At 46.8% G+C, this 27,913-nt stretch overlaps 1 protein-coding gene across 6 annotated transcripts in view; it reads left to right on the top strand.

Moving 5' to 3' along the window:
• The window catches only part of CPLX1 (complexin 1), a 190,161-nt gene extending 175,381 nt beyond the window's left edge, over positions 1-14,780 (top strand). For all 6 annotated transcript variants that reach the window (XM_064176774.1, XM_064176777.1, XM_064176773.1 and 3 more), the window contains exon 4: positions 10,084-14,780. In XM_064176774.1, coding sequence (XP_064032844.1) covers positions 10,084-10,281 — 198 coding nt within the window. In that variant the 3' untranslated portion in view covers positions 10,282-14,780. The remainder of the gene's footprint in view (positions 1-10,083) is intronic.
• The last annotated feature ends 13,133 nt before the right edge of the window (positions 14,781-27,913 follow it).

Here is a 27,913-nt window from a genome sequence, read left to right as displayed (position 1 = left end):
TTCTCTTTTCTAACCATGTACAGATGGTCCTACCTCAATTCAGACCAACAGAAAGATTGCCCTTGGTCTGAGTCTGCAGCAAATCCACAGTGTCCTCTGCATTCGGGGAGCAGATACAGCTATGGTTTTCACTTGATGTTATTCAAACAGCAAGCAGCCAAGGTAAAGAGGCAAGGCTTGTTAACTACAGATCTGCTCAGGAGAGCAGCACTTTATTTTCTACTATCTCCACTGTGAGGCAGCAGGAAAGCAGCTTTCATAGCTATTGATTTGGGCAGCACTGCTCTTGGATGCTGGGGGCAGTTAAGTGTTCCCACAGGAATGTGTTGAATCCCACAGATAATCAGAATGGAAAAAAGATGTGTGCTTCTCAGGAAGTGATGTTGCCAAGGGGCAGGTGGAAGGGGCTGACTGATTTCTCCAGTGTTACCAGAAGAAGATGAAGATAGGAGGCCAACAAAGATCAGAGGAGGTCTTTGAAATCCACACCTGCATCTCATTGCACGTGGAGAAGTGCAGGCATCTGTCTTCCTGCCATGGAAGCCATCTGAAAGAAGCAGAGGATTAGACTGAAACACATGCTGGGAAACCTATAGCAAGACAGATGATGAATGGAGAGAGAGAGGAGTGGCTGTGATTCTGACAGAGCTGAAAGCCTGACATAGCAAAATGGAGCAAGGCACATGCAGCAATAGGCAGCTTCTAGGGATATGGGATCACAAGAGCACAGGATGTTAAGGGTTAGAAAGGACTTCCATAGATCATCAATTTCAATCCCCCTGCCAGAACAGGACCATACAATCTAGCTCAGGTCACACAGAGACAAATCTTGAAAGCCTCCAGAGAAGGAGACTCCACAACCTCTCTGGGCAGCCTGTTCCAGGACTCTGTCACCCTTACAGTTCTTCTTCATGCTGAGGTGGAACCTCCTCTGCTGTAGTTCATACCCATTACCCTTTGTCCTATCACAGAGCATAACTGAGAAGAGTTTGTGCACCATCTCTCGACCCCCTGCCCTCAGATATTTATTAACATTGATCATAGAATCATAGAATCAACCAGGTTGGAAGAGACCTCGAAGATCATCCATTCCAACCTATCCCCCAGCCCTACCCAATCAACCAGACCATGGCGCTAAGTGCCTCATCCAGGCTTTTCTTGAACACCTCCAGGGATGGTGACTCCACCACCTCCCTGGGCAGCCCATTCCAATGCCAATCACTCTCTCTGCCAACAACTTCCTCCTAACATCCAGCCTACACATCCCCTGGCACAACTTGAGACTGTTGTTCTATTGCTGGTTGCCTGGGAGAAGAGGCCACGATCCCCTCTAAGTCATCTCTTCAACAAACCAAGCAGCCCCAGGCCCCTCAGCCCTCTCCTCATAGTGTAGTCCTCCAGCCCCTTCATCATCTTCGTAGCCCTCCCTTGGACTCTTTGGAGTAGAAAACCTGTCCCTCCTGAACTGGGGAGCCTTAGATGAGGCAAAGGACTGAAAAGACAGAAGCCATATCTACAAACGACCTCTGCTGAAGACTTGCTGAAAATCTCTCCTGGCCCCTGGGGAGATGGCTCGGCAGGGTCCGCTCTGGGACAGAGAGGGCGCAAAGCAGAAGCTGCTCATATATCCACAGCTTCCCCTTGTCAAAGCTTAGCTGTCCTGCCTGCCCTCCTTCTACCACCTCTCTCCTGAGCTGCGCTCCGCTTTCGCTCGCATACAACTGAGCAGCGTCTTTGAGGACTGCAGTTTCCAGCCTTTGCCTTGTGGTGTGAAAGGGGTTTGTTTGGGTTTTAGGGGATTAGATATCAGGCCGAATTTAAAAGATTTTTAAATAATTTAATGTTATATACAAAAGGAATTCCCCCCCTTCCCCAAACTTATATACAGTTAACCCACACAAGTGCTTTGTATGCGGTTGTGAAATTACTTTACAGAATGTCTATTTACAGCAGGACTTAGATAGAGGTTTGGAAAGGTTTTGGGTAGAGAGTCTTGTGGCAGGAAAGTGCCACTGGTAAAATCACTGAAAGTCTAAGCAATCTCTCAAATCGAGATTGCTCAGTTACTCACTGGCTGGAGTCACAGTCTCGGTGGTCCCAAATGTGTGTGACAAAGCCACATCGTTGACCCTCGTGGGTCTGAATAGTTCAGTTCGGGCATTATTGGGGCGCGCTGTCTGAGGGAGTCCACGGGCACAGTCGAGCTGGGAACGATGGGCTGGAGCGGCGGCTGGCCAGGAGCGCCTTGGTCGGTTATTCCCTGGGCTGGTGCGAAGTGCTGTGGGCTGGAATGCAGCAGCAGTGGTCCCCAAAAGCGACAAAGCGGCTAGGAGCGGCGGGTGGAGGAGGGTGGCAGGAACACTGAATTGCCCCTTTCATGGGATATGGACCCAAGATTGATGGTCCTTGGCCACAATTCTGTCCAATAAGGGTCTGGCAGCAGGCCAAAATGTGCCAAATAAGGTGAAATCCAGGGGTCTGGTACCCCCAAATATAGACAGGGCTCAGGTGGATCCCCACCCTAGGCGCGTGAGCTTACACAATGTGTTTACTTCAACCTTGCAAGCAGGCAGCCCAGACTCGGAGGCACCAGTCCCACTGTGCTCCTTTGTCCCCCCAAACTTGTTTTTCCCCTGGTTTAGATAGGAAAACACCTTTTGGGGGGAAAACATGTCCAGGCAAGAATAGACTTGTAAACAGGGCCATTTGGGCCTATGTGCCCCTCCACCACACCTTGCTCTTTTCCCTTATTAATGAGCCCTCTCCTGCTAACTCCGTGGCAGGGCCCTCGCCTGCAGAGCTGTGCAGCAGCATATGGTGATAAGAACACTCCGGCGCACACACAGCCGGGGCGCGGCAGTGGCTGAGACGCTCAGCACTCCGTCTCTTACCTCTCCTTGTCTGTCACAGACAGCAATTTGCACGGCTATCCTTGTGGCAGGCTGTGAGTCCTTGTCATCCTGAGTTCCACCACGCAGTACACACAAGGCAGACAGGCAGTCGGGCCAGGTCAGCACGGCCTTGTGAAAGGCAGGTTCTGCTTGCTTGACCTGAGTGGAGGTGACCTGCCTAGGGGACGAGGGAAGTGCTGTGGACTTTAGTAAAATGTGATGGTTTGGGTGTTCTCTGCCCCACCACACCTTAGAAAGTCGCCCAGACTAGTCTCAGCCAGCTCTGGAAATATGAATGAAGCTTATATTTACAGCTAGCACAATACACAAGCAGATATTTACAGTGTATACAGTTATAGACAGAAATAGACAAGGTGAAAGGTAATACAGAAACACAACTCCCCCCCCCGAAACCTGAGTCCCCAGGAGGGGCTCTCAACCACCTCTTCACCTTCCCTCTACCCCTCTCAACCTTACCCCAGTCCCAAGTAAGAATGGAGATTCAGCCAAGAGTTTAGGAAGCAAAGTGGGTTAGCCCAAAATGGAGGGTGAGGTTAGAGAGATGCAGCTCAGCCAGCAGCCGCAGCAGCAGCCCAAGTGAGAGTGAGTATCTAATGTTTTTATGTCTTGTTCCTATACCTCTCAGCAAGCCTGTGAGCGAAGTAGACATCACCACTGTTTTCTTTCCACAGCCTGTAATCTAGTTCTTCTCACCAAAACATTCTAGCCTGCTTCAAACTAGCACATGAAGCCTTTGACACCATTTCCCACAGCATTCTCCTTCAGAAACTCATGGCACAAGGCTTGGAGAAGTGCACTGTGCACTGGATGAACAACTGTCTGGACGGGCAGCCTGAGAGAGTGGTGGCGAGTGGAGCTGAGTCTGGCAGGCATCCAGTCACCAGTGGTGTTCCCCAGGGCTCACTGCTGACCTGCCCTCTTCAGTATCTTTGTTAATGATCTGGAGCAGGGGACTGAGTGCACCCCCAGTACATTTTTAGAGGAGGCCAGCCAGGTGGGTGTTTGGTCTGCTAGAGGGTAGGGAGGGTTTACAGCCAGATCTAGACAGATTAGACCGTGTGAGGGTCAATGAAACCAAGTGCCAGGTCTTCCACCTGGATCACAACAACCCTATGGTAAGCTACAGAACTGGGGATGTGTGGTTGGAAAGCTGCAACTTGGAGAGGGATTTGGGTGTATTAGTTGATAGTCCACTCAACATGAGTCAGCAGTGTGCCCAGGTGGCCAAGAAGGCCAGTGGTGTCCTGGCTTGTACTAGAAACACTGTGGCCAGCAGGAACAGGGGGTGATCATGCCCCTGTACTCAGCACTGGTGTGACCACACCTCAAATACTGTGTCCACTTCTGGGCTCCTCGCTACAAGAATGACATTGAGGTGCTAGAGCATCTCCAGAGAAGCTCAGAGAGGCTTGTGAGGGGCCTGGAGCACGTAGCCTATGAGGAGTGGCTTAGGGAGCTGAGATTGTTCAGCCTGGAGGATTCTGAGCAGAGATTGTATTGCTCACTTCAACTGCCTGAATGGAGGCTGGAGTGAGAAGGGGGCAGCTTCTTCTCCTTGGTGACAAGCAATGGGACTGGAGGATATGGTTTCAGGCTGCACCAGGGGATGTTCAGACTGGATCTTGGGAAATATTTCCTCACTGAAAAGGTTATGAAATATTACAGTATCACAGTATCACCAAGGTTGGAAGAGACCTCCTAGATCATCAAGTCCACCATTGGAATGATCTGCCCAGGGCAGTGGTGGAGTCACTGTCCCTGAAGGTGTTTAAGCAGCCTGTGGACATGGTGCTTAGGGATATGGTTTAGTGTTGACCCTTCAGTGCTGTGTCAAAGGTTAGACTGGATGAGCTTGGAGGTCTCTTCCAACCAGGTGTGTTCTGTGATTCTGTGATGGCTGAGCTATCTGATGCAGTCTGCATAATTCTAACAGTACATGACCAGGCTTAAATTTCAAGGAATAAAGGGAGGGTCAGACTGGCCCCCTTTCAGGTGCTATTCTTGTTAAACCCCTGTGTAGTCCTGATCAGGACCCAGTACATGCTCAGAAGGCAAAGCAATAAGAACATGATACAGGATATCCCTAGAATACCCCAAATCCTTAGAGGCTGAGAAAGCCTCCTCCCTGTCTCACCTGCAGACTGAGATTACCAATAAGCAACAATGCTGCATACAAATACAAGTTCAGCCTCATGACCAGTTTGACAGTCATACAAAGTCTAAAGTACCCAGACAGGGATCTGATGGAGAAGGTCCAGCAGAGGACCATGAGGATGATTAGAGGACTGGTGGGCATGCCTGATGAGGAGAGACTGAGGGACCTGGGGCTTTTTAGTCTGGAGAAGAGAAGACTGAGAGGGGATTTAATAAATGTTTATAAACATCTGAGGGCTGGGGGTCAGAAGCAGGGGCACAGGCTCTGCTCACTTGCTCCCTGGGATAGGGCAAGGAGCAATGGATGGAAGCTGCAGCACAGGAGGTTCCACCTCAACACAAGGGGGAACTTCTTTACTGTAAGGCTCACGGAGCATTGGAACAGGGTCCCCAGAGAGGCTGTGGTGTCTCCTTCCCTGGAGACTTTCAAGGCCTCTCTGGATGTGTTCCTGTGTGATCTGAGCTAGATTGTGTGGTCCTGCTCTGGCAGGGGGGTTGGACTCAATGATCTCCTTGGATCCCTTCCAATTCCTAATACCCTGTGATCCTGTGATCCTGTGATTACCTACACTATGAGGTTCTGATTTAGTGTTAATATTTTAAGACAGAAAAAAACCCACCTTCAGGCTTTGAGAAAAGGAGTCCCTGAGTGATCCTGTGTATGATAGTCCCAATCCCTCTCCCAAATACGGTGCCTAAAGCACCAAAAAGGTTCGTTAGTTTCAGTTACCTTTTAACAAAAGGCTGCCAAATTCTACAGCTTACAAAAGTTATTTGTTGGTCTCAACTGAAAGATTTCATAGGAAGTCACCAAGGTACCTTTAAAACAATATTTTGCTCCTATTAGGGCTTTCCTTGCTACAGTTTGATTTCCCCTGGAGCAATTTCAAACTGTGACATTTCAGAAGTGGAAAGTGCTGGTTTATTCACCTAAGAACCTCTACAGCCTTACGTCTTGATTCATGTAAAGCATTACAAAGTACCACCAAGTTTAAATGGAATCACAGAATCATAGAGTCACAGAATGGTTTGGGCTGCAAGAGACCCTAATAAAGATCATCTGGTTCCAACCCCGCACCACCATGGGCAGGGACACCTACCACTAGGCCAGGTTGCTCATGGCCCTCTTCAGGCTGGCCTTGAACACCTTCAGAGAGGGGGCATCCACACTCTCTCTGGGCAACCTGTTCCAGTGTCTCACCACCCTCACTGTAAGAATTTCTTCCTAATAGCCAGTCTAGATCTGCCCTCTTCCAGCTTAAAGCCATCCCCCATCATCCCATCACTACAAGCTCTTGTAAAAATTCCCTTCCCAGCTTCCCTGTAGTACCTCCCATCAGGTACTGGAAGCCACTAAGATCTTTCCAGAGCCTTCCCATCTCCAGGCTGAACAGTGCCAATTCTTGCAGCCTGTCCCCATAGTGAGAGATGCTTCATCCCTCTGATCATCTTCATGGCCCCCTCCCTGGACCCCTTCCAACAGTTCAGGTGCAACAGTAAATCCTCAGAAAAAAAAGAGATTCTCTGTTATGAAAACTGCTTTTGGTGCATTGCTCTTTTGAAGACAATGGTCTTTTTTTTCTCCAAGAGAAGCCCATTTCTGTCCCAAGTAAATTTGTCTGTGGACAGTACCTATGTACTAGGACAAACCATCTTGTTTCTGCATGTTGCAGTATCACTACACACACAGGAAGCAAGAAGGATTAATTTCTCCATTTGGCAGTTGTGCTGGTATGCTGCAACAGCAGAATCTGGCTTTTCTCAGTGCCCTTGATAGTGAAAAATGTCTTTCCAGGCTGTGTATTGCCCCATCCTGCAGCTACCCCCTAAAGAATGGCTGTATCTTGTAAGAGCTAAGGTCTGAGACCAGCTAACAGAGGCTTCATGAGGAAGCATGTCAGCTCAGGCTGAGAGGTACAGTGCATCAAAAGAGCATGACCACTAGGGCAAGGAAGGGCATTCTGCCCCTTTACTCTGCTCTCCTGAGACCCCACCTGGAGTCCTTTGTGAAGTTCTGGAGCCCCCAGCACAAGAAGGACATGAAACTATTGGAGCCAGTCCAGAGGAGGCCACAAAGATGCTCAGAGGGCTGGAGCACATCTGCTATCAGCACGGGCTAAAAGAGTTGGGGCTCTACAGCATAGAGAAGGCTTCAAGGAGACCTTGTAATGGCCTTCCAGTATCCAAAGGGCTGGGGAGGGACTATTTACAAGGTCTTCTAATGCCAGGATGAAGAGGAATGGGTTTAAACTGGCAGAGGGGAGATTTAATCTGGATGTTAGGAAGTAGTTCTTTGCAGTGAGGGTGGTGAGACACTGGCACAGGTTGCACAGAGAAGTTGTGGCTGCTCCCTGCCTGGAGGTGTTCAAGGTCAGGTTGGATGAGGCCTTGAGTGACCTGTTCTAGTGGGAGGTGTCCCTGCTTATGGCGGGAGGTTGGAACTGGATGATCTTTGAGGTCCCTTCCAACCTAAACCATTCTATGACTCTATATAATTGTCCAGCTTTCCTCTGTCCTATTAGAGTGCTAGTTTGTGTTCTACAGCTTCCTGTGGCCATGGTCTAGTTGATTGGGTAGGGCTGGGTGCTAGGTTGGAGTGGATGATCTTGGAGGTCTTTTCCAGTCTGATTGATTCTATGATTCTGTGATAAGGAGGTTAGAGGAAAAATTGTTAGATCTGTTACATAGGTTTCATGCAAAGGAGCCAAGATGACATGCTACCAGACACACAGACTGAAGAATTAAGTGAGAACTGAGAAGTGAATGCCTTATCTTGTATTTTGACTACTTATGTCTCTCAGCAGAACAAATGGGTAATATAGACATTACTATATTTTTCTTTTCACAGCCAATGATCTAATTTCAGGTAGTGACAGGACTAGGGGGAATGGAACAAAGAGGAGGTGGGGAGATTCAAACTGGACATGAGGAGGAAGTTCTTCACTGTGATAGTGGTGAGAGGCTGGAATGGGTTGCCCAGGGAGGTGGTTGAAGCCCCATGCCTGGAGGTGTGTAAGGCCAGGCTGGATGAGGCTGTGGGCAGGGAGTTTGGAACTGGCTGATCCTTGTGGTCCCTTCCAACCCTGACTGATTCTATGATTCTGTGATGCTGTAATTTCTCTCCCTAAAATATTCCAATTAGCCTCAAACCAGCACACTGAGAATCACCTAGAAACACCTACCTGTGACTTGAGAGAGAGTATCAGCTAGCCAGACTGTCCACAGCCTAGCAATGTATGTCATTGCCCCTGTGGTGCTTGCTGGCCTTGTGATGGATCCTCCTTGTGGTGTTCAGCCCTCTTGCTGCAAGTTGATCAAATGCTTCCTTTGCCTCAGATGTCATCTGTCTTGAACATGTCTCCCATGAAATCTGATGTGGCTGGCACCCACTAGGTATAAAAGTCATCAGACATATCCTTAATTGGACATTTTGGCTTGAAGGAGTTGATATAGAGAGCTGAGGGCGAGGTGGGGTTATGTTACTGGTTTCAATCTTAATGAGGATGGAGAAACAAAGCAAAAATACTGCCTTTGCTCAGAGAGGTTTAGGAATTCCTCATCAAACCGAATGGCCCTTTGAAATTAGAAAGTCATAACAGCAGCAATGGATGTTTTACTTTTTAGACAGAAAGTAATTAAAAGAACACCTGCTTCGTGTCTGTTCAGCAGTTCCATAGTGCTGAAAATACTAATTACTTTGCACAGACATAATTGTTTCATGTTTCTGAAACATGGAAGAAGTGCAGAGTTCAGTGAGGAAGTACAAAGTTTCTCATAAATGTTTCTTTTCATTCTGTCCCAGTTATTCCAAGAGAAAAGGAACGAGTCTGTGTAGTGCATCTGCCACATCAGAATACCTAAACCTGTCATTTTAACAGAATCACAGCATCACAGAACCTTAGAGGCTGGAAGGGACCTCCAGAGATCTTCAGGCCCAACTCCCATGCCAAGGCAGGATTCCCTAGGATAGTTCACACAGGAATGCATCCAGGTGGGTTTGGAAAGCCTCCAGAGAAGGAGACTCCACAGCCTCTCTGGGCAGCCTGTTCCAGGGCACTGTAAAGAAGTTTCTCCTCGTCTTGAGCTGAAACATTCTCTGTCTCAGTCTGTAGTTGTTGCTTCTTGGCTTATTGCTGCTGATCACCAAAAAGAGATTGTCCCCAGGCACTTGACCCCCGCCCCTCAGATATTTGTACACATTGATCAGCCTCTCAGCCTTCTCTTCTCCAGGCTAAACAGCCCCAGGGCTCTCAGTCTGTCTTTGTAGGGGAGATGCTCAAATCCCCCAGTCATTCTCATGGCTCTCTGTTGGACAATTTCCAGCAGATTCTTGTCTCTCCTGAACTGGGGAGCCCAAAATTGGACACAGTATTGCAGGTGTGGTCTCCTAGGGCAGAGTGGAAGGATAGAAGAACCTCCTTAGTCCTGCTGGACACACTTTTCCTTGTGCCCCCCAGGATGCCATTGGCTCTCTTGGCCAGAAGGGTTTTTTTGTTTGTTTGGTTTGGTTTTGGTTTTCCCCTTACAAAGATGGAAATTTTCTCTGCAGTCTGCCTGTCTCCCCTGTCCTGTTCGCTTTCTACTATTGATAGTTGTTTTCCCTGGAATTCTAACACATCCATGAACCTTTAGTGCAAAATGCTGCAGATGGGGTTTTGAAATCGTTGTGGATGATGGAGTATCAGACTTGTAAACATAAGAAGAGGAGAAACCAGTAGAATGCCACCCCAAAAGTTTGTTAACATAGATTTTGTATCATCTTTGCTAGGCCCATGGCTGTGTAGTCCCAGATTCACTCCTGTGCTTGTTTTGAGTAATTTGAGCATCTGACCATCTGGTTTTGTGAGAGGCATCCATTCACTGGGCTTTGTTAGGATAGGTAATCTGGATGTCTGTGTAAAAGTGCAAGCTCAGGCTGCTGACAGTGCTGTTCATACTGCAGAGTGTGAGGCACCGTGGCTTCATCACTCATCTTGCTCACTGGGTGACTTAACAATGTCTTATCTCTCCCCTGCAGTATGGGATAAAGAAGAAAGAAGAGAAGGAGGCAGAGGCCCAGGCCACACTGGAAGCTAATGCTGAAGGGAGCCTGACACGCCCAAAGAAGGCAATCCCTCCTGGCTGTGGGGATGAGGAGGAGGAGGAAGATGAGAGCATTCTAAACACAGTCATCAAATATCTACCGGGGCCCCTGCAGGACATGTTCAAGAAGTAACAGTGGCAGACTGTTAGATGGGCATACACAGTACTGCAAAGGATTTCTCTTTTGCCCAATGGGGATTTACAGTCTTGCCATCCATCATGCAGGCTCCACCACTTCTGCCCTCTACCGCTCCCTTTGCTTCCCATTCCTTTCCGACTGCCTCTTTCCCTTCCCCTCCCTTCCTCTGCAAGACTCATCCATTCCTTTTTTTGTACATAGTCACACCCAGTAGACGCCTCTGAATGGATGTAAAGATTTAAAAAGCTGCAGACTACACAACTTTTATTATAAGCCATAGTACTATGTATGTTAAATAAGGCAACTGTGCATTAAGGATAGAAAAGGAACAGCCTCATGTGCATTCCTGTCCTAAGCAGGAGTGCTCAAAAAGTGTGGACAATGGCCTCTTTAACTTTCTTTATTTCTCTTTCTGTTATTTTTTAGAGATAATTACTAGTCATTGTTTTTAACATTCCTGTTGATTGGTTCACACTGCCCATTTCTTGTTGAGCACATCTGTCCTTGCCAGGAATATCTCTGGTTTTCCCTGGAAGAAGAACTTTCCAGTTTCAGTTCCATCACTGGCATAAGTAAGAGATCTTTTGGAAGACAAATAATGCATGAGTTACACAGCTGACCACTCAGGACTGTGGAAGAAGTGAGTCATCTTCCCTTAGATATACTTGTAGAAGTATATATGCCTCAGAATCTGAGCAAGAGTCATGTTACTTTGGGAACGAGCCATAAACTTAACTGAAGGAGCACATTTGACTACAGAGTTGCTATACAGAGAACTGAAATCACAGGAAAGTGCATGATGCTCTGAGAGAGGACCTCCCCAACCACTTAGAAGGCAATGACCAAGTACACAGACCGCTCTGATTAGCTAATCTTCATCTTTCTGCCCAGTACCATATTCATCTGTCCCACTCCCAGCAGTGCTTGCAGAATGGACTTTCCATTTGTTTTTGCAGCTGTGTCCTGCCCCCTCCCCACTTCTTGAAGTCAGTGATGTGTCCTAAGTGTTATCCATGGTCCTGGAAAGATCCAGATTAAGCTTGTGAACTCTGTGCCTTTTAGCAGCATCCCTCATAACAGCAAAAAACATTGTGGCAGAGAAGAAACTAACTTTGCTTTCTTCACCCAGTTCTTATTCAGGTGTAATAGTCCTTGCTTCTTCACAAATAACTTCAATCATAAGTTCCTACTAGATGTGAGGTGAAGTCTGAGGAGGTTTGACTGATCTACAAGTCAGAACCAGCTGCTGAAGATGCAACTTACTTCAGTCTAAATCCACAAATGAGACACATTGAAGTGTAGGCTGCCAAGAGCTTCCCAGAGGAGAAAGAAGGCAGGTTTTACTCTTTGGCATAATGTCAGTGATTTTTTTTTCAGGCCTAACTTTTGTTTAAAGTAAGATGTGTGTTTTCCCCATTGAGACTTTAATGACCCAGAGCACTCTTTATCTCTGCAGCAGTGCTTTGGTATAGGATAGCAATATTGAGCAATTCACCATTTTCTAGGGAGAGCATCTTACTCACCCCATGCAAATTCAGCAGCTAGTGATCTGAGTCTATTTAAGCAAGCCCCAGAGAACTGAAAATTCTCCACCACAAAAGCAGGAGCTCTTTTTGATGTGCTGCTGCCCGGGAGGGAACTAAATCCAACACTCCTGGAAATTAGAAGGTGTAAGCTGCCTCTTTGCCCCAGCCACTCATTGGTATCCAGATATTTTGTCCCAGATCATCCTGACACACTGACATCAATACTTTTGAAATCTTGTGAGTAATCTCTGCGGTCTGTGTCCTCTAACACGTTAAGAAGAACCCACAGAAACACATCCCTGCTGAAACACATCTGCTCATGACTCCTCCCCTGGCCTTGCACTGAAGAACTCTGGAAAGAAAGAGAGAAAGAGAGAAAGAAAAAGAAAGAGAGAAAGAGAGAAAGAGAGAAAGAAAGAAAGAAAGAAAGAAAGAAAGAAAGAAAGAAAGAAAGAAAGAAAGAAAGAAAGAAAGAAAGAAAGAAAGAAAGAAAGAAAGAAAGAAAAAGAAAGAAAGAAAGAGAGAAAGAAAGAGAGAAAGAAAGAAGGAGAGAAAGAAAGAAGGAGAGAAAGAAAGAGAGAAAGAAAGAGAGAAAGAGAGAAAGAAAGAGAGAAAGAAAGAGAGAAAGAAAGGAAGGAAGGAAGGAAGGAAGGAAGGAAGGAAGGAAGGAAGGAAGGAAGGAAGGAAGGAAGGAAGGAAGGAAGGAAGGAAGGAAGGAAGGAAGGAAGGGCGAGCTCCTTTTGCTTTGCTTAGCACTTGGTTATTGACCATAGGAGCACCTCTCCTATGCAGGGAGACTGAGGGAGATGGGGCTGTTCAGTCTGGAGAGGAGAAGGCTCTGAGGTGACCTTATTGTGACCTATCAGTATCTGAAGGGGGCCTACAAGAAAGCTGGGGAGGGACATTTTAAGATATCAGGTAGTGATAGGACCTGGGGGGAATGGAACAAACCTAGAAATGGGCAGATTCAGACTGGATGTTAGGAAGAAGTTCTTCACCATGAGAGTGGTGAGAGTCTGGAAGGGGTTGCCCAGGGAGGTGGTTGAAGCCCAATGCCTGGAGGTGTTTAAGGCCAGGTTGGATGAGGCTCTGGCCAGCCTGATGTAGTGTGAGGTGTCTCTGCCTATGGCAGGGGAGGTTGTAACTAGATGATCCTTGTGGTCCTTTTCAACCCTGACTGATTCTATGATTCTTTTCCTAGCTCACTTCCTCAGATAGCCAACTACTGTTCTTGACATAGAGCCAGAACTTTCTATCTGGTATCCTCCTTGCAGAATGGTATTGTCAGTTATTTGTTTGGGTTTTTTGTCTCCCTGGTGGCTTGATGTGCATGTGTGTGCACACGTGGGGAAGATGAGGATAAGAAGGGGAGAGGACAGAGGAAGGAAGGTGTTTGGTGGGGTTTTGGGTTTTTTTTTTTGTTTTGGTTGTGGGGTTTGGTTGGTTTGGTTTGGGTTTTTTTGGTGTGTTAACCTGTGAATCCAAACCCCGCAGAGCTCTGTACTGAGTTTGTAGGCCTGATGCCAACAAAAGCAGGAGGGAAAGGGAAGGTAGTTTAGTAAGTTATCTATTAAATAATGCTTACTAACTCTTTTTTGTCTTGGGAACTTCCCAGCCCAGCCATATCAGCACTTCTACAACCTCACACCCTCTAGAGCTCTCCACCCCCAGAGCAGACCTCCCTTGCCACGTTCCATGGCAGAGGTCAGCCAGGCATGAGCTGATAGCTCACAGTTTTCAGTGCAGACGTTTTCAGAAACCACCACAGGAGATCTACCACAGGTGCTTGGCAGATTTCATTTGGTTTTACCTCACATAACTTCAGGCACCTTGCATGAGTTCTGGACCTCTTCTAAACTCATTCCTCTGTCCGTGAAGTGCCTAAGCCATACCGAACAGACTCCAGAGCAGGCACTCTCCTCTCTCTTAACCTCCCATTTTCTTTCCCACTCTCATCTGGCAACATGGGACACAGACACCTCTGGCTCACCTATGGATGTGAGAAGCATTGTCTCAGACAGTTTCCCACTCAACACTCAAGCAGGTGTTGAAGCACTTCAGACCAAAGAGAAGCATGATTCATTGTTTGGATTCTGAATATCTCTTTCCATGTCACTGTTTCATTTCATCACCAGTCTGTTCTATCTCAGGTAAATCAGGTCTTTTGGGTTTTAATCTAGTTTTTATTCACACAGAAAGGTTGGTGGCTAGGCACTTCAGCCATTTTTCTTCACAGCTTCGAGAACACATTGGTTAGTAAAAAGGGCCTCTCCACCTCTGGAGGGTAAAATGTGCCGTTGACCTTGTGAACTCACACGTATATTTAGAGAAAGCCATATTAAATCAGACTGCAATATAAATTATGAATGCTACTCTTCTGTTTGAGACAAGCAAAACAAAATACAAGATCATGTGCCGAATCACTTTGGAGTTCCTTTGTGTTTCTAGTCTCATATGCTGGTTTAAGTCTCCTCCCATCCCATCTGCTTCATCCAGAAAGGCAAATGTTGTTGAATACATGTTTTTGGCAAGCTTACTGTGCTAGATTAAGCATTGTCAGAAGTTAGGTGTTGTGAGCTCAGATGTTATGTCTTATGTATCTGCAAGTTATCTGTATCTGTTCTGGGTATATGTTGTCAAGAGAACTGTTTCTTCATGCACTGAGTTAGTAAAGTATTTTAGTACTGTGATTAGAAATTTGTTTTCTCTCCTTCTGTCACATCCACACGGAACAAAATTCAACATAGCCATGCATTTTCTAGTAGGACTTCTCCCCAGCTTGCTTTCTGATGCATGCAGTACTCTCCAAACAGACAGAAAACTGTTCAAAGTAGAGAACTTTGTGAATGTGAATTCCATTTGTTATGTCCCTGCTGCTTCCTCTTGCATGATATGGGGAAATGATACAATGTTCTTTTAAAATGAAATCACAGCCAATAAAACAGAACAAAACAGTGGTTTCATAAATTCTGTGGCATTGCTTTCCCATGAAGAACCTACCAGGCTACATTTTGACATGGAAGTATGAATGCTGATGCAGAAATTGAATGGTAACTGAATCAAGGAAAGAGGTGGATGTTATTTGAATGTATACGCTCATTGTCTCGCTTGGCAAGGACACTGATGAGGTTTGACATCTTCAGGGCATTATCAAATCTTAAATTAGGTTCTGCTGTTAGAAACTGGTTTTTCCTTAGGAAGAGCAGAATGACATGCTGGGGGAGGTCTAGGCTGGATGTTAGGAGGAAGTTGTTGGCAGAGAGAGTGATTGGCATTGGAATGGGCTGCCCAGGGAGGTGGTGGAGTCACCATCCCTGGAGGTGTTCAAGAAAAGCCTGGATAAGGCACTTAGTGCCATGGTCTGGTTGACTGGATGGGGCTGGGAGATAGGTTGGAGTGGACGATCTTGGAGGTCTCTTCCAACCTGGCTGATTCTATGACTCTGTGACATTCCTCTCAAAGAAACGTGAGCATCTAACTATGGCTTAGTGAGAGTGTTTTGGATCTTAATACATAAAAAAAGCTAAGAAGCTCATTTCATAGAATCACAGAATGGTTTAGGTTGGAAGTGACCTCAAAGATATTCCAGTTCCAACCACCTGCCATAGGCAGGGACATCTCCCACTAGAACAGGTCACTCAAGGCCTCATCCATCCTGGCCTTGAACACCTCCAGGGAGGGAGCAGACACAACCTCTCTGTGCAACCTGTGCCAGTGTCTCACCACCCTCACTGTAATGAACTTCTTCCTAACATCCAGTTTGAATCACCCCTCTTCCAGTTTAAACCCATTACACCTCGTCCAGTCATTACAAGACCTTGTAAATAGTCCCTCCCTAGCCTTCTTGTAGGCCCCTTTCAGATACTGCAAGGCCACTCCAAGTCTCCTGGAAGCTTTTTCTTCCAGAAGTAAGATGAAGCTCTATTTACAGCAGAGTAAAATTTACAAGCATGTATACACAATATATTTACAAGCATTTACAACTATGTACAGATCAGAAATAATATGGAAAATCAAATTCTCTCCCAGACAAAGAAACTGCCCAGAGGAGGCTCAAAGCCTCCCTCTCTCCTCTTCCCAGACATTAAACAAAACAACAGGCAAAGCTTACTTTGCTGTCTGGAGATGTTATCTGAGGTTAGTGGAAGAGATGAGAGAGAAGAGATGCAATGCTCAGGAGTGAAGAAGACAGAAGAGGACCAATTACTTACACTTTGGCTTTTAATCCTTTTTAGCAAACCAATGAATGATTCTATCAGATTCTGATAAGTTTTATAAGATTTTATCATTATTCTCTTTTTGCAACCAGTGGTCCAATTTCTCTCATTAGAGTATTCCGATTAGCCTCAAACCAGCACAAAAACCTACACATGAACAATTCAGCTGAGCTATGACCATGGCAAACAATAATTGAAAATGTAATTAATTTTTAATTCTAAAAAAATATAACATTTACACAGAGAGAAGGCAGAGTGTATGCTGAAGCAGAATTAAGATATTGAGGCTTTGCACACTGTTTTGGTTTTCACTTTATTAGTGCTGAAAATACACAGGCTGTGTGTATAATCACTTCATATTTCATCATTTCAACAAGGTCAAGTGCAAGGTCCTGCAGCTGGGTCGATGCAATCCCAAGCACAAATCCAGGCTGGGTGGGGAATGACTGAGAGCAGCCCTGAGGAAAAGGACCTGGGGGGTTGGGTTGGAAAAAAGGCTCAACATGAACCTGCAGTGTGAGTGCAGCCCAGACAGCAACTGTGTGCTGGGCTGCAGCAAGAGCAGTGTGGGCATCAGAGCAAGGGAGGGGATTCTGACCCTTTAGTCTACTCTTCTGAGAACCCACCTGGAGCCCTGTGTGCAGTTCTGGAGCTCCCAACACAAGAAGGACATGGAACTGTTGGAACCAGTCCAGAGGAGGCCACTAAGATGCTGAGAGGGCTGCAGCAGCTCTCCTGTGAGGACAGGCTGAGAGAGTTGAGACTCTGCAGATTGGAGAAGAGAAGGGTTCCAGGAGACCTTGGAGTGGCCTTGCAGTATCTGAAGGGGGCCTACAAAAGGGCTGGGGAGAGACTATTCACAAGGTCTTGTAATGACAGGATGAGGAGTAATGGGTTTAAGCTGACAGAGGAGAGATTCAAACTAGATGTTAGGAAGAAGTTCTTTGCAGTGAGGGTGGTGAGACACTGGCACAGGTTGCCCAGGGAGGTTGTGGCTGCTCCCTGCCTGGAGGTGTTCAAGGCCAGGTTGGTTGAAGTCTTGAGCTACCTGTTCTAGTGGGAGGTGTCCCTGCCTGTAGCAGTGAGTTGGAACTGGATGAGCTTTGAAGTACCTTCCAACCTAAGCCATTCTATGTAAGCCTTATCCTGAAGAGATGGTTGAGACAGGACTTTTTAGTATTCCACTTTCTTAGCCCTGATAAGGTGAAACCAGTATCTAGGAGCTGGCTTTTAAGCTGTTCACAGCTGTTCTTAGGTGCAGTTACCTGCCAGCTTGTGCAGGTCATCTGTGAAAGTCCCCTTCCGGCTTGAGGTGATGGCAGTGGGCTTTGGCAGGGGTGCATGGCACTTTAGTCCTGACTGTGTTAGTGCTGCTGGCCCCTACAACTACAGACAGCAGGAATCAAACCTCAGGTTCAAGATCATCTTTCTCTAAGTTTCCTAACTGTGGCAATGGTACACCAATGGAGCACCAGGTAAAATGCCATGCAGATTGCTCCTACATTTCAATTCCAGTGCACACCAAAGTGGGAACCAGGAACCCTACTGGTTTTCCTCAGATTAGAAATATGTCATAGACATGTTCACTTGTCAAGAAGTGCTGCAAGTTGTCATCTTAGCTATAAGGGTCACAGAGCACTGGAACAGGCTCCCCAGGGAGGCTGTAGAGTCTCCTTCTCTGGAGACTTTCAAGCCCTGTCTGGAGGCAACCTGCGCTACGTTCTATGGTCCTGCTCTGGCAGGGTGATTGGACTTGATGATCTCTCCTCCAGCCCCTAACATCCTTGAATCTGTGATCTGTGCTCCTGTGATCAACAGATTAACAGATACTCATCAGGTATTCACCCCTCAGCCATGCAGAATCCTCCTTTTTTATTGCTGTTTTTGTGGAGACTGAGCACAGCACATCAGAGGCTGACTGTGAACATTTTAAGGTGAATGCATTTACAAACAAATGGATTAAAAGAGGTTGACTTTCTGAAAGTTATCTTGCCACTGAAATCCATCTAGGAGGTTTGGGGACAGATCTTACAAGTATAATTTCTTTCCAAGTGATGTTTGAAGAACTTCCAGCACAACTGCTGCCAACCGTTACAAGACAACCAAGTTACAAATTGAAAGCTCCTCTTTTGGAATTAAGAACTATTTTTCACAGTACTAAATGGGAATGACAAGCAAAGCATTTGGAAGGTTTTCACATTGGTTTATGTTGTAGAGTTAGAAAGCACCTAATGACCATAGAATCACAGAATCATTGAGGCTGGAAAAGACCTCCAAGCTCATCAAGTCCAGCCTATGACCTAACACCACCACATCAGCTAAACCATGCCACTAAGTGCCAGTCTTTTCTTAAAGACCTCCAGGGATGGTAGAGGTCTTAAAGACCTCTCTAGATAGTCCATTTCAACGTCTAATTACCCTTTCCATCAGGAAGTGCTTCCTCATATCCCACCTAACCCTCTCCTGGCACAGCTTCCAATTGTGCCCTCCTGTCCTGTAACAAGTTGTCTGGGAGAAGAGCCTGACCCTCGCTTGACTACAACTTCAGGTAGTTGTAGAGAGCGAAAAGGTCTCCTCCAAGTCTCCTCTTCTCCAAGCTGAACACCCCCATCTCCCTCAGCCTCTCCTCATCAGACTTCCCATCCAGCCTTCTCTCCAGTCTCATCTCTGGATCTGCTCCAGTACCTCAACATCCTTCTTGCAGTGAGGAGCCCAGAGCTGCACTCATTGCTCAAGGTGAGTCCTCACCAGTGCCAGTACAGGGGCAGAATTACATTCCCTAGTCCTGCTGGACACACTATTCCTGATAAAGGCCAAAATGCCATTGTCAGCCTGTGCCACCTGGGCACACTGCTGGCTCATGTTCAGCTGATTGTCAACTGATTTAACCTAAATAAACAAACTCCTTCAGCCTCAGTGGGATTGCAAAGTTGTTTTTTTCTTTTTAATATGGAGATGAGCCAGATGAGGTAAATAGGCTATGACAAAGAGAGGAAAAACAAAATGCCCATTGCACAGTTAAAAACATGGGCTGGCAGATGGTGATGTTCGTTGGTTTTGTAGGTCAGGTCGGTGCAGCTCTGCAGTGCACACAGGGGGAGGAAAATGAGAATGGAATGTTTTAGCCAAAATCTCCCAGGCAGTATACACACCTTCTCACAGCCACTGAGGCTGGGAGAGGTAGCTCAGAAGGAGCATTGCAGACACAATGAAAAAAAGGCTGTGCAAAGCACGAGAGAGAACACTGCCCAATTATCAGACTTCAGTTCCCTTACCTGCACAGAGGATAGGGCTAGAGAGCTCCTCCTTTTCACCCGCTGGTTGAAGGTAGTGTTACTGACTTATCTTTGAGACTGCACAGTCAGACACACTGTCCTTTACATAAGCAGTCTTCTCTGAGGACTCTTGCAGCTCCTATGTTGACAAGATTCGAGGAATGTATGTCAGAAAGGCTCCTGAGAGTAATGAAATGAAACAAATGAGAAGAGATGTGACGCATCAAATGTTATTGTAGGCTATGACACCAATTAAAATCAGAGCTGCCTTAGATGGTAGTCAGATATTTCTATGTATTTATTTTTCAGAAGGAAATCTATCTACCTGCTCTGAAGTCCCCTGCAGCTTATATAAGTGGGGTGTCCCCTTAAACAGCTGTGTTTCATAAGCAGCTTAGCAAATGAGAGAGACATAGTCAGTTCACCACAGTGCTCATCAAGGGTAAAACTGAAGATCACAGAATGTATCTGTTAGGAAGAGACCACAAAGATCATCCAGTCCAACCCTTGACCCAGGACTCAAGAGTCAGCACTAAACCATGTCCCTAACTGCCAAGTCCACACAGGAATAACCCCCAACAATGGGGACTCCACCACTGGCCTGGGCAGATCATTCCAATGTTTGATAACCTCTTCAGTGAAGAGATATTTCCTAATAGCCAGCCTAAGCCTCCCCTCGTACAGCTTGATACCATTTCCTCTAGTCCTGTTGCCTCTTCCAGGAGAAGAAGCTGCTTGCTTCTTGCTCCAACTCCCCTTGGGGCAGTTGAAAGTTGTAGAGAGCAAGGAGGTCTTTGCTCATCCTCCTCCTCTCTAGGCTGAACAACCACAGCTCTCTCAGATGTTGCCTGCAGGTCTTGTGCTCCAGGTCCGTCACGAGCCTTGCTGCTCTTCTCTGGAGACACTCTAGCACCTCAAAGTCCTTCTTACAGTGAGGGGCTCAGAACTGAACACAGTACTCAAGGTATGGCTTCATCAGTGTTGGGGAGAGGGGGATGATCAACCTCACTGTTCCTGCTGGACACGATATTTACCTGCTTTTGATTTTTAATTTCCCCTAGGATGAACTGATCTAAGAGTCTTTAAGGATGACCACGGACTGGTGATTAGTCATTTAATGTTGCCTTTTTATTTCAGAGAGACTGCAAGTATTTTCTGCTGTCAAAAAATCCTTTCTACCCTCATTTCCTTCATGCTGGGACAGAGCAGTCCTGCCTCACTTGAGGTATTTAACAGATGTTGCATGGGCATTCGTAGAATCATAGAATCAACCAGGTTGGAGGACACCTCCAAGATCATCCACTCCAACCTAGCACCCAGCCCTAGCCAGTCAACCAGACCATGGCACTAAGTGCCTCAGCCAGGCTTTGCTTCAACACCTCCAGGAATGATGACTCCACCAACTCCCTGGGCAGCCCATTCCAATGCCAATCACTCTCTCTGCCAACAACTTCCTCCTAACATCCAGCCTAGACCTCCCTTGGCACAACTTGAGACTCTGTCCCCTTGTTCTGTTGCTGATTGCCTGGGAGAAGAGACCAACCCCACCTGGCTACAGCCTCCCTTCAGGTAGTTGTAGACAGCAATGAGGTCTGCCCTGAGCCTCCTCTTCTCCAGGCTGCACACCCCCAGCTCCCTCAGCCTCTCCTCATAGGGTTTGTGTTCCAGGCCCCTCACCAGCTTCGTTGCCCTTCTCTGGACACGTTCCAGCACCTCAACACATCTCTTGAGATGAAAACAATCCTCAGCAGAAGGATCTCACATGAACTTTTATTCTGAGTCATGACATTCACTCAGCTAAGAGTATTAGAGCCTCCCCAGATAAAGGACCCTCCAGAAAAAGCAATGAAAAATAAATTCCTTGGCTTCCTTACAAAAACCTCATAAATGATAAAACTCAGAACTCATATTAAAGTAATGTAAGAGATTTGTGGAAAGCAAAAAGTTTGCAGGTCCTCTTCCTGCCTCTCTCCTGTTAATTGCTCTAAGTGAAGGGTCAGGAGAGGTTGTAGTCAGCTACTAAAGCAATATTCAAAGCTGAAGAGATGCAGTCCATAGTGAACGATGCCCCCTGGTCCTGTGCATGATAGTGGTCACTGCCAGACAAGTGATTGGAAGTCTCTGATTAAGACTACACTTCCCATGGAAGCAGGATGGGCTAAGCCTGTGATGCAGTACCAGCTGCAGAATCAGGGAAACAGCACAGGCCCACCAGTGGGGACCAGCTTCACAGCAGATACCCTGTGCCAGAGTACTACTTTCTGGCCAAGAGATGAGAATAGAGAGCTTTTCTTCACTGGTGACTGTGAAAGGCTTAAACCCTGTACGTCCTGTAAACCCCTAGCTTGCTTCTACCCAAGAGATTACCCAGATTTTACATGTTTTGTTCTAAATAAAAGATGTGAGAAAGGGCCCAAACACAGTAACGGTGATGTGGCACGTGATGGGACAGAGAATGGCTTCTCAGCAAGCCTGAGGGACCCTTGAAGTGCTCTGGAGAGGCAATTTTCTGAGCACTGGATGATTTGCAATCACCAGGGGAAGGGTTTCATAAGCCTGGGAAGCTCAGGGCTCGACTGTGCATGTATGGGAAGTGCTGACCAGAGCCGAAGCATTATGTGTTCATTTCTCATGTTAGCTAAGCTCTGCTAGAAAACTCAGCTGCTTTCCTTGCAGGAGGCCCACTCCCAGCTCTGCCACAAAGCAGTATGTGATCTCTAAAGCACAGGCTTCTTGACCCCAACTATTTCCCTGTGGGAATAGAAAGTGAGAAGAGTAATAACAAACAAGTGGTGGCCTGCAAGGTGAAAATGCTGGCTGGAGCAGAGTATCATGGAGCTTGGAGTTCAGATTGTGACACGGGAGGTTTCCTGTTTCTGGTTGCTGCATCTCCCAGGCGACCTGTGATAGAACAATGGGACACAGTCCCAAGTGGTGCCAGGGGAAGTCTAGGCTGGATGTTAGGAGGAAGTTGTTGCCAGAAAGAGAGATTGGCATTGCAATGGGCTGCCCAGGGAGGTGGTGGAGTGACCATACCTGGAGGTGTTCAAGAAAGGAGTGGATGAGGGTCTTAGTGCCATGGTCTAGTTGATTGGATAGGACTGAATGCTAGGTTGGAGTGGATGATCTTGGAGGTCTCTTGCAGCCTGGCTATTTCTGTGATTCTACAGGTTATTTTTTTGGTGGATGTTTCTCAAGTAACTTAGGCTCAGCACAGAAACATTTCATGGTGACAGATGTTTTCATTAGTCAGTCCCTCAAAGCAATTAACTGATTTTTCTTGAAAGAGAAGAGAGACCAACTCCCACCTGGCTACAGCCTCCCTTCAGGTAGTTGTAGACAGCAATGAGGTCTGCCCTGAGCCTCCTCTTCTCCGGGCTGCACACCCCCAGCTCCCTCAGCCTCTCCTCATAGGGTTTGTGTTCCAGGCTCCTCATCAGCTTTGTTGCCCTTCTCTGGGCACGTTCCGGTACCTCAGCATCTCTCTTGAATTGAGGAGCTTAGAACTGGACACAGCACTCAAGGTGTGCCCTGACCAGTGTTGAGCACAGGGGAAGAATAAGCTCCCTTGTCCTACTGGCTACACTGTTCCTGATGCAGGCCAGGATGCCATTGGCTCTCCTGGCCACCTGGGCACACTGCTGGCTCATGTTCAGCTCCCCATCCACCAGTACCCACTGCGAGAAGCCAGCTGCAATATTGTCACAGAGGCAGCCATGGAAGAGACAGCAACAGCCACCTTAAAAATGAGGATTTATTGTAATTACTCAGCACTCCTTCTGACACAATAAAAGTACAGGTTTGGATGTCAGTCAAGAGCACACTGCTGCACAACTAATTAATCTGCCTAGAAAGAGATGAACCAAAATGTGCACTCAGTCTGCAATAAAGAATCTCCCCCTCAGGGTAGCACTGAATCACAGCCCATTAGGGGTTGGAAGTGACCTCCAAGATCATCAGGTCCAACCCCACTGCTGCAGCAAAATCGCCTAGGGCAGGCCACACAGGAACATGTCCAGATTGGCTTTGAAATCCTTCAGAGAAGGAGATTCCACAACCTTTCTGGACAGCCTGTTCCAGTGCTCCCAAAATACACACGCTCAACAAAGTGTGGGTGAAGGCTCCTAAAATAGAGTTCCAATCTAAAGGGAGAGGAACTGACTGCCAGGATGTGGGCTGCATGATGTCAGGACTCCATATATAGCCTGTCTAGGGTACACTGCAGTTTCTTATTAGCTAGAGAGATGAGTCCTCCAAACAACACAATATCAGGGTGAGATGTTGTGGGCCCAGAAGAGCCAGAGGTGCCAGGCTGTTCTTCATCAGCTCCTAGCAAGCTTTGCAGAATCACAGAATTACCAGGTTGGAAAAAGACCTTCTTTCATTGAGTCCAGCCTATCACCTAACACCTTCTAATTAACCAAGCCATGGAACTAAGTTCAGGGATGGAGAATCCACTTCCTCCCCAGGCAGCCCATTCCAGTGCAAATCACTCTTTCTGTGAAGAACTTCTTCCTAAATTGTAGCCCAAATTTACCCTGACACAGTTTGAGACTGTCCTCTTGTTCTGTCCCTAGTTGCTTGGGAGAAGAGACCAACCCTCACATGGCTGCAACCTCCTTTCAGGTTAGTCGTAGAGAGCAGTAAGATCTCCCCAAGCCTTCAGCCCTTTTCCTGGTGCCTGTCAGGCTTTTGTATTTGCCATGGCAGTTGCAGCTACCACAAGAGTGAGAATTCAAGAGACATGTTGTAATACTGGAAGGTGTCCAGAGAAGGGTGACGAAGCTGGTGAGGGGCCTGGAGCACAGCCCTGTGAGGAGAGGCTGAGGGAGCTGGGGGTGTGCAGCCTGCAGAAGAGGAGGCTCAGGGCAGACCTCATTGCTGTCTACAATTACCTGAAAGGAGGCTGTAGCCAGGTGTGAGTTGGTCTCTTCTCCCAGCAACCAGCAACAGAACAAGGGGACACAGTCTCAAGTTGTGGCAGGGCAGGTCTAGGCTGGATGTTAGGAGGAAGCTGTTGGCAGAGAGAGTGATTGGCATTGGAATGGGCTGCCCAGGGAGGTGGTGGAGGCACCATACCTGGAGGTGTTCAAGAAAGCAGTGGATGAGGGTCTTAGTGCCATGGTCTAGTTGATTTTCTAGGTCTGGGTGCTAGGTTGGACTGGATGATCTTGGAGGTCTCTTTCAACCTGTTTGATTCTGTGATTAATAGCAAAACCAAAAACAGAGCAGGAATTTGCTTTAATGGTTTATGTTACAGTCTACCCCCACTGTAATCTGAGAATCTGAAGATTAATTTGACTGGTGGAAAAGAATCCCACAATGCACAGGGAGTTATGGAACAGGTGTGTTGATTATGGTGCCGTGTGCCAGGGGTGGTTGTTCCACCAAACCTGCTCTCCCTATGCTGACACAAGCCCTTATTTGTGTTACAAGCACATGCATAATTCATGATAAGAGATAGGGTGTGATAGTTTGAAGCTAGCTAGAATGTTTTGGTGAGAAGAACTAGATCACAGGCTGTGAAAGGAAAACAGTGATGATGTCTACTTCGCTCACAGGCTTGCTGAGAGGTACAGGAACAAGAAATAAAAGCATTAGATACTCACTCTCACTTGGGCTGCTGGCTGAGCTGCATCTCTCTAACCTCACTCTCAATTTTGGGCTAACCCACTTTGCTTCCTAACCTCTTGGCTGAAAATCCATTCTTCCTTGGGACTGGGGTAAGGTTGAGAGGGGCAGAGGGAAGGTGCAGGGGTGGTTGGGAGCGCCTCCTGGGGACTCAGGTTTCTGGGAGGGGAGTTGTGTTTCTGTATTACCTTTTACCTTGTCTATTTCTGTCTATAACTGTATATACTGTAAATAGCTGCTTGTATATTGTGCCAGATATAAATATATGCTTCATTCATATTTCCAGAGCGAGCTGAGTCTAGTCTGGGTGATTTCCAAAGTGTGGGGGGACAGGGAACACCCAAACCATCACATAGGGTTATTACAATTATTTACTTGAATAGGTGTGGTTACTGAAGTTAGTTCTTAGAACTCACTAACATAGGTGTCCTCCCATTCTCTGCCCTGCTTCTGCCCTCCCAGTCGTCTTCTGGTGGCCATCTCGGATGATGGCCAGCAGTCTTCCTCACAGTGCACTTTTCACCTTCAGCCCAGTTTCACAGCTGGCTTCCTTTTAATTGCTTCATTAGTTTGTAGCCAGGATGTTCAAGTTCTCCTTTATCTCTAGGATAACTATTCCTGCTTTCTTCAGTCAAAAAAAGAACACAGACACAGACTTTTAAGGTTACATATACCAAGTGCCCAACTAATTGCTACAAAACACCTTCTTATTCCTTAATCAAGAATGAGCATTTGGTCTGTGGGGCCCTGTGTTTTTGAAACCTAAAGGCTCCTTCACTGATATGCTTTGATTTTATACTTTTCCTTTCATCACACTATCCCTGAGATGAAGAGTAAAACCCTAGTAGATCCTCTGTTAAATTTCAACTGTATTATACAGGGACATGAATCCAGGAGTATTTCTCACCCAAGTGGCTCCAAACAAAGCAAGGTCTGCCTTCACAATGCCCAGAAATGATCTGAGGTGGATCAAGTAGCTCAAGAGTTATTGATTACCTCTGAACCAGACACCTTTCCACCCTCTCATCCTCTTTTACCTGTCTAAAGCTCCAGCTATTTTCATACTTGCTACAGCTCCCTTTGGCACAGCACAAGTATTCTCCTGATGTGAGTGCTCATTAGTCCTCCAGCTGTGAGTCAGTGCCAATCAGTGCAGCTTACTCCTGACACCCTCAAGATGCTGTGATAATAATCTTGCTTGGTATTCTCACAACCAGCCCTCTCTCCAGCACCTTGGAGCAGCAGTTGTACTGGCAGTAATTGCATTCCTGCAACACAAGAAGGTCTTGGGGCTTGAAGAACATCTGTATTCAATAGGATGTTGCAATCAACTAACAGCTGTGTGCTGGTCTGAGGCTAATTGGAATATTTTAATGAGGGAAATTAGATCATTGGATGTGAAAAGAAAATAATGATGATCCTGGCCCCTGTCAGGAACAGTGTGGCCAGTAGGACAAGGGAGGTTATTCTGCCCCTGTACTCAGCACTGGTCAGGACACACCTTGAGTACTGTGTCCAGTTCTGGGCTCCTCAATTCAAGAGAGATGTTGAGGTGCTGGAACATGTCCAGAGAAGGGTGACAAAGCTGGTGAGGGGCCTGGAATGCAGCCCTGTGAGGAGAGGCTGAGGCAGCTGGGGGTGTTTAGCCTGGAGAAGAGGAGGCTCAGGGGTGACCTCATTGCTGTCTACAAGTACCTGAAGGGAGGCTGTAGCCAGGTGGGGGTTGGTCTCTTCTCCCAGACAACCAGCAACAGAACAAGAGGACACAGTCTCAAGTTGTGCTGGGGGAAGTATAGGCTGGGTGTTAGGAGGAAGTTCTTCCCAGAGAGAGTGATTGGCATTGGAATGGGCTGCCCAGGTAGGTGGTGGAGGCACCGTCCCTGGAGGTGTTCAAAACAAGACTGGATGAGTCACTTAGTGCCATGGTGTAGTTGATTGGACAGTGCTGGGTGCTAGGTTGGACTGGATGATCTTGGAGGTCTCTTCCAACCTGGCTGATTCTATGATTCTAAAAGGAAGATAATAATAAAGTCTATGTTGTTCATGGGTTTATCCCTTTTAGATAAAAAGACAAAGTGTAAATAATTTTGTCTTCTTTGCTTCTGAAAAAGCCCCACGCTGGGCACCAGTCAATGTAATGAGTTGAGGACCTCCTCCCCACCCATTTAAGATTTATCAGACCATCTCAGGTGGCTTAGAAGTAAGCTGAGGCCATATTTACAGCAAAACTAAATTTACAAGCATTTATGTACGATATAGTTACATCTATTTACAATTATATAGAATTTAGAAACAATAGAGAAATCCAAACTCCCCTCGTGGACAAAGAAAAGAAACCCAGAAGGGGCTCAGGGCCATCCTCTCTCTCTCTCTCTCTCTCTCTCTCTCCCTCTCTCTTTCTCTCTCTTTCTCTTAGGTAGATTCTGTATCATTCACTGGTTTACTGAGAGGGATATTAAGCTAAAATGTAAACAATTATTCTCAGTCTCATCTGTGTCACTGGATCTAATCACTTTGTCCTGTTGCCCTATTCCATAGAATCATAGAATCAACCAGGTTGGAAGAGATCTCCAAGATCATCCAGTCCAAGATCTCTAGCACCCAGCCCTATCCAGTCAACTAGACCATGGCACTAAGTGCCTCAGCCAGGCTTTTCTTGAACACCTCCAGGGACAGTGACTCCACCACCTCCCTGGGCAGCCCATTCCAATGCCAATCACTCTCTCTGCCAACAACTTCCTCCTAACATCCAGACTAGACCTTCCCTGACACAGTTTGGGACTATGTCCCCTTGTTCTGTTGCTGGTTGCCTGGCAGAAGAGACCAACCCCCACCTGGCTACAACCTTCCTTCAGGTAGTTGTAGACAGCAATGAGGTCACCCCTGAGCCTCCTCTTCTGCAGGCTAAACACCCCCAGCTCCCTCAGCCTCTCCTCATAGAGTTTGTGTACCAGGCCCCTCACCAGCTTTGTCACCC

Source organism: Pogoniulus pusillus, chromosome Z, assembly GCF_015220805.1.
Source record: "Pogoniulus pusillus isolate bPogPus1 chromosome Z, bPogPus1.pri, whole genome shotgun sequence".
NCBI classification, from domain to species: domain Eukaryota; kingdom Metazoa; phylum Chordata; class Aves; order Piciformes; family Lybiidae; genus Pogoniulus; species Pogoniulus pusillus.
The sequence above is the reverse complement of the archived record's forward strand: the minus strand, read 5'-3'. Positions and strand labels throughout refer to the sequence as shown.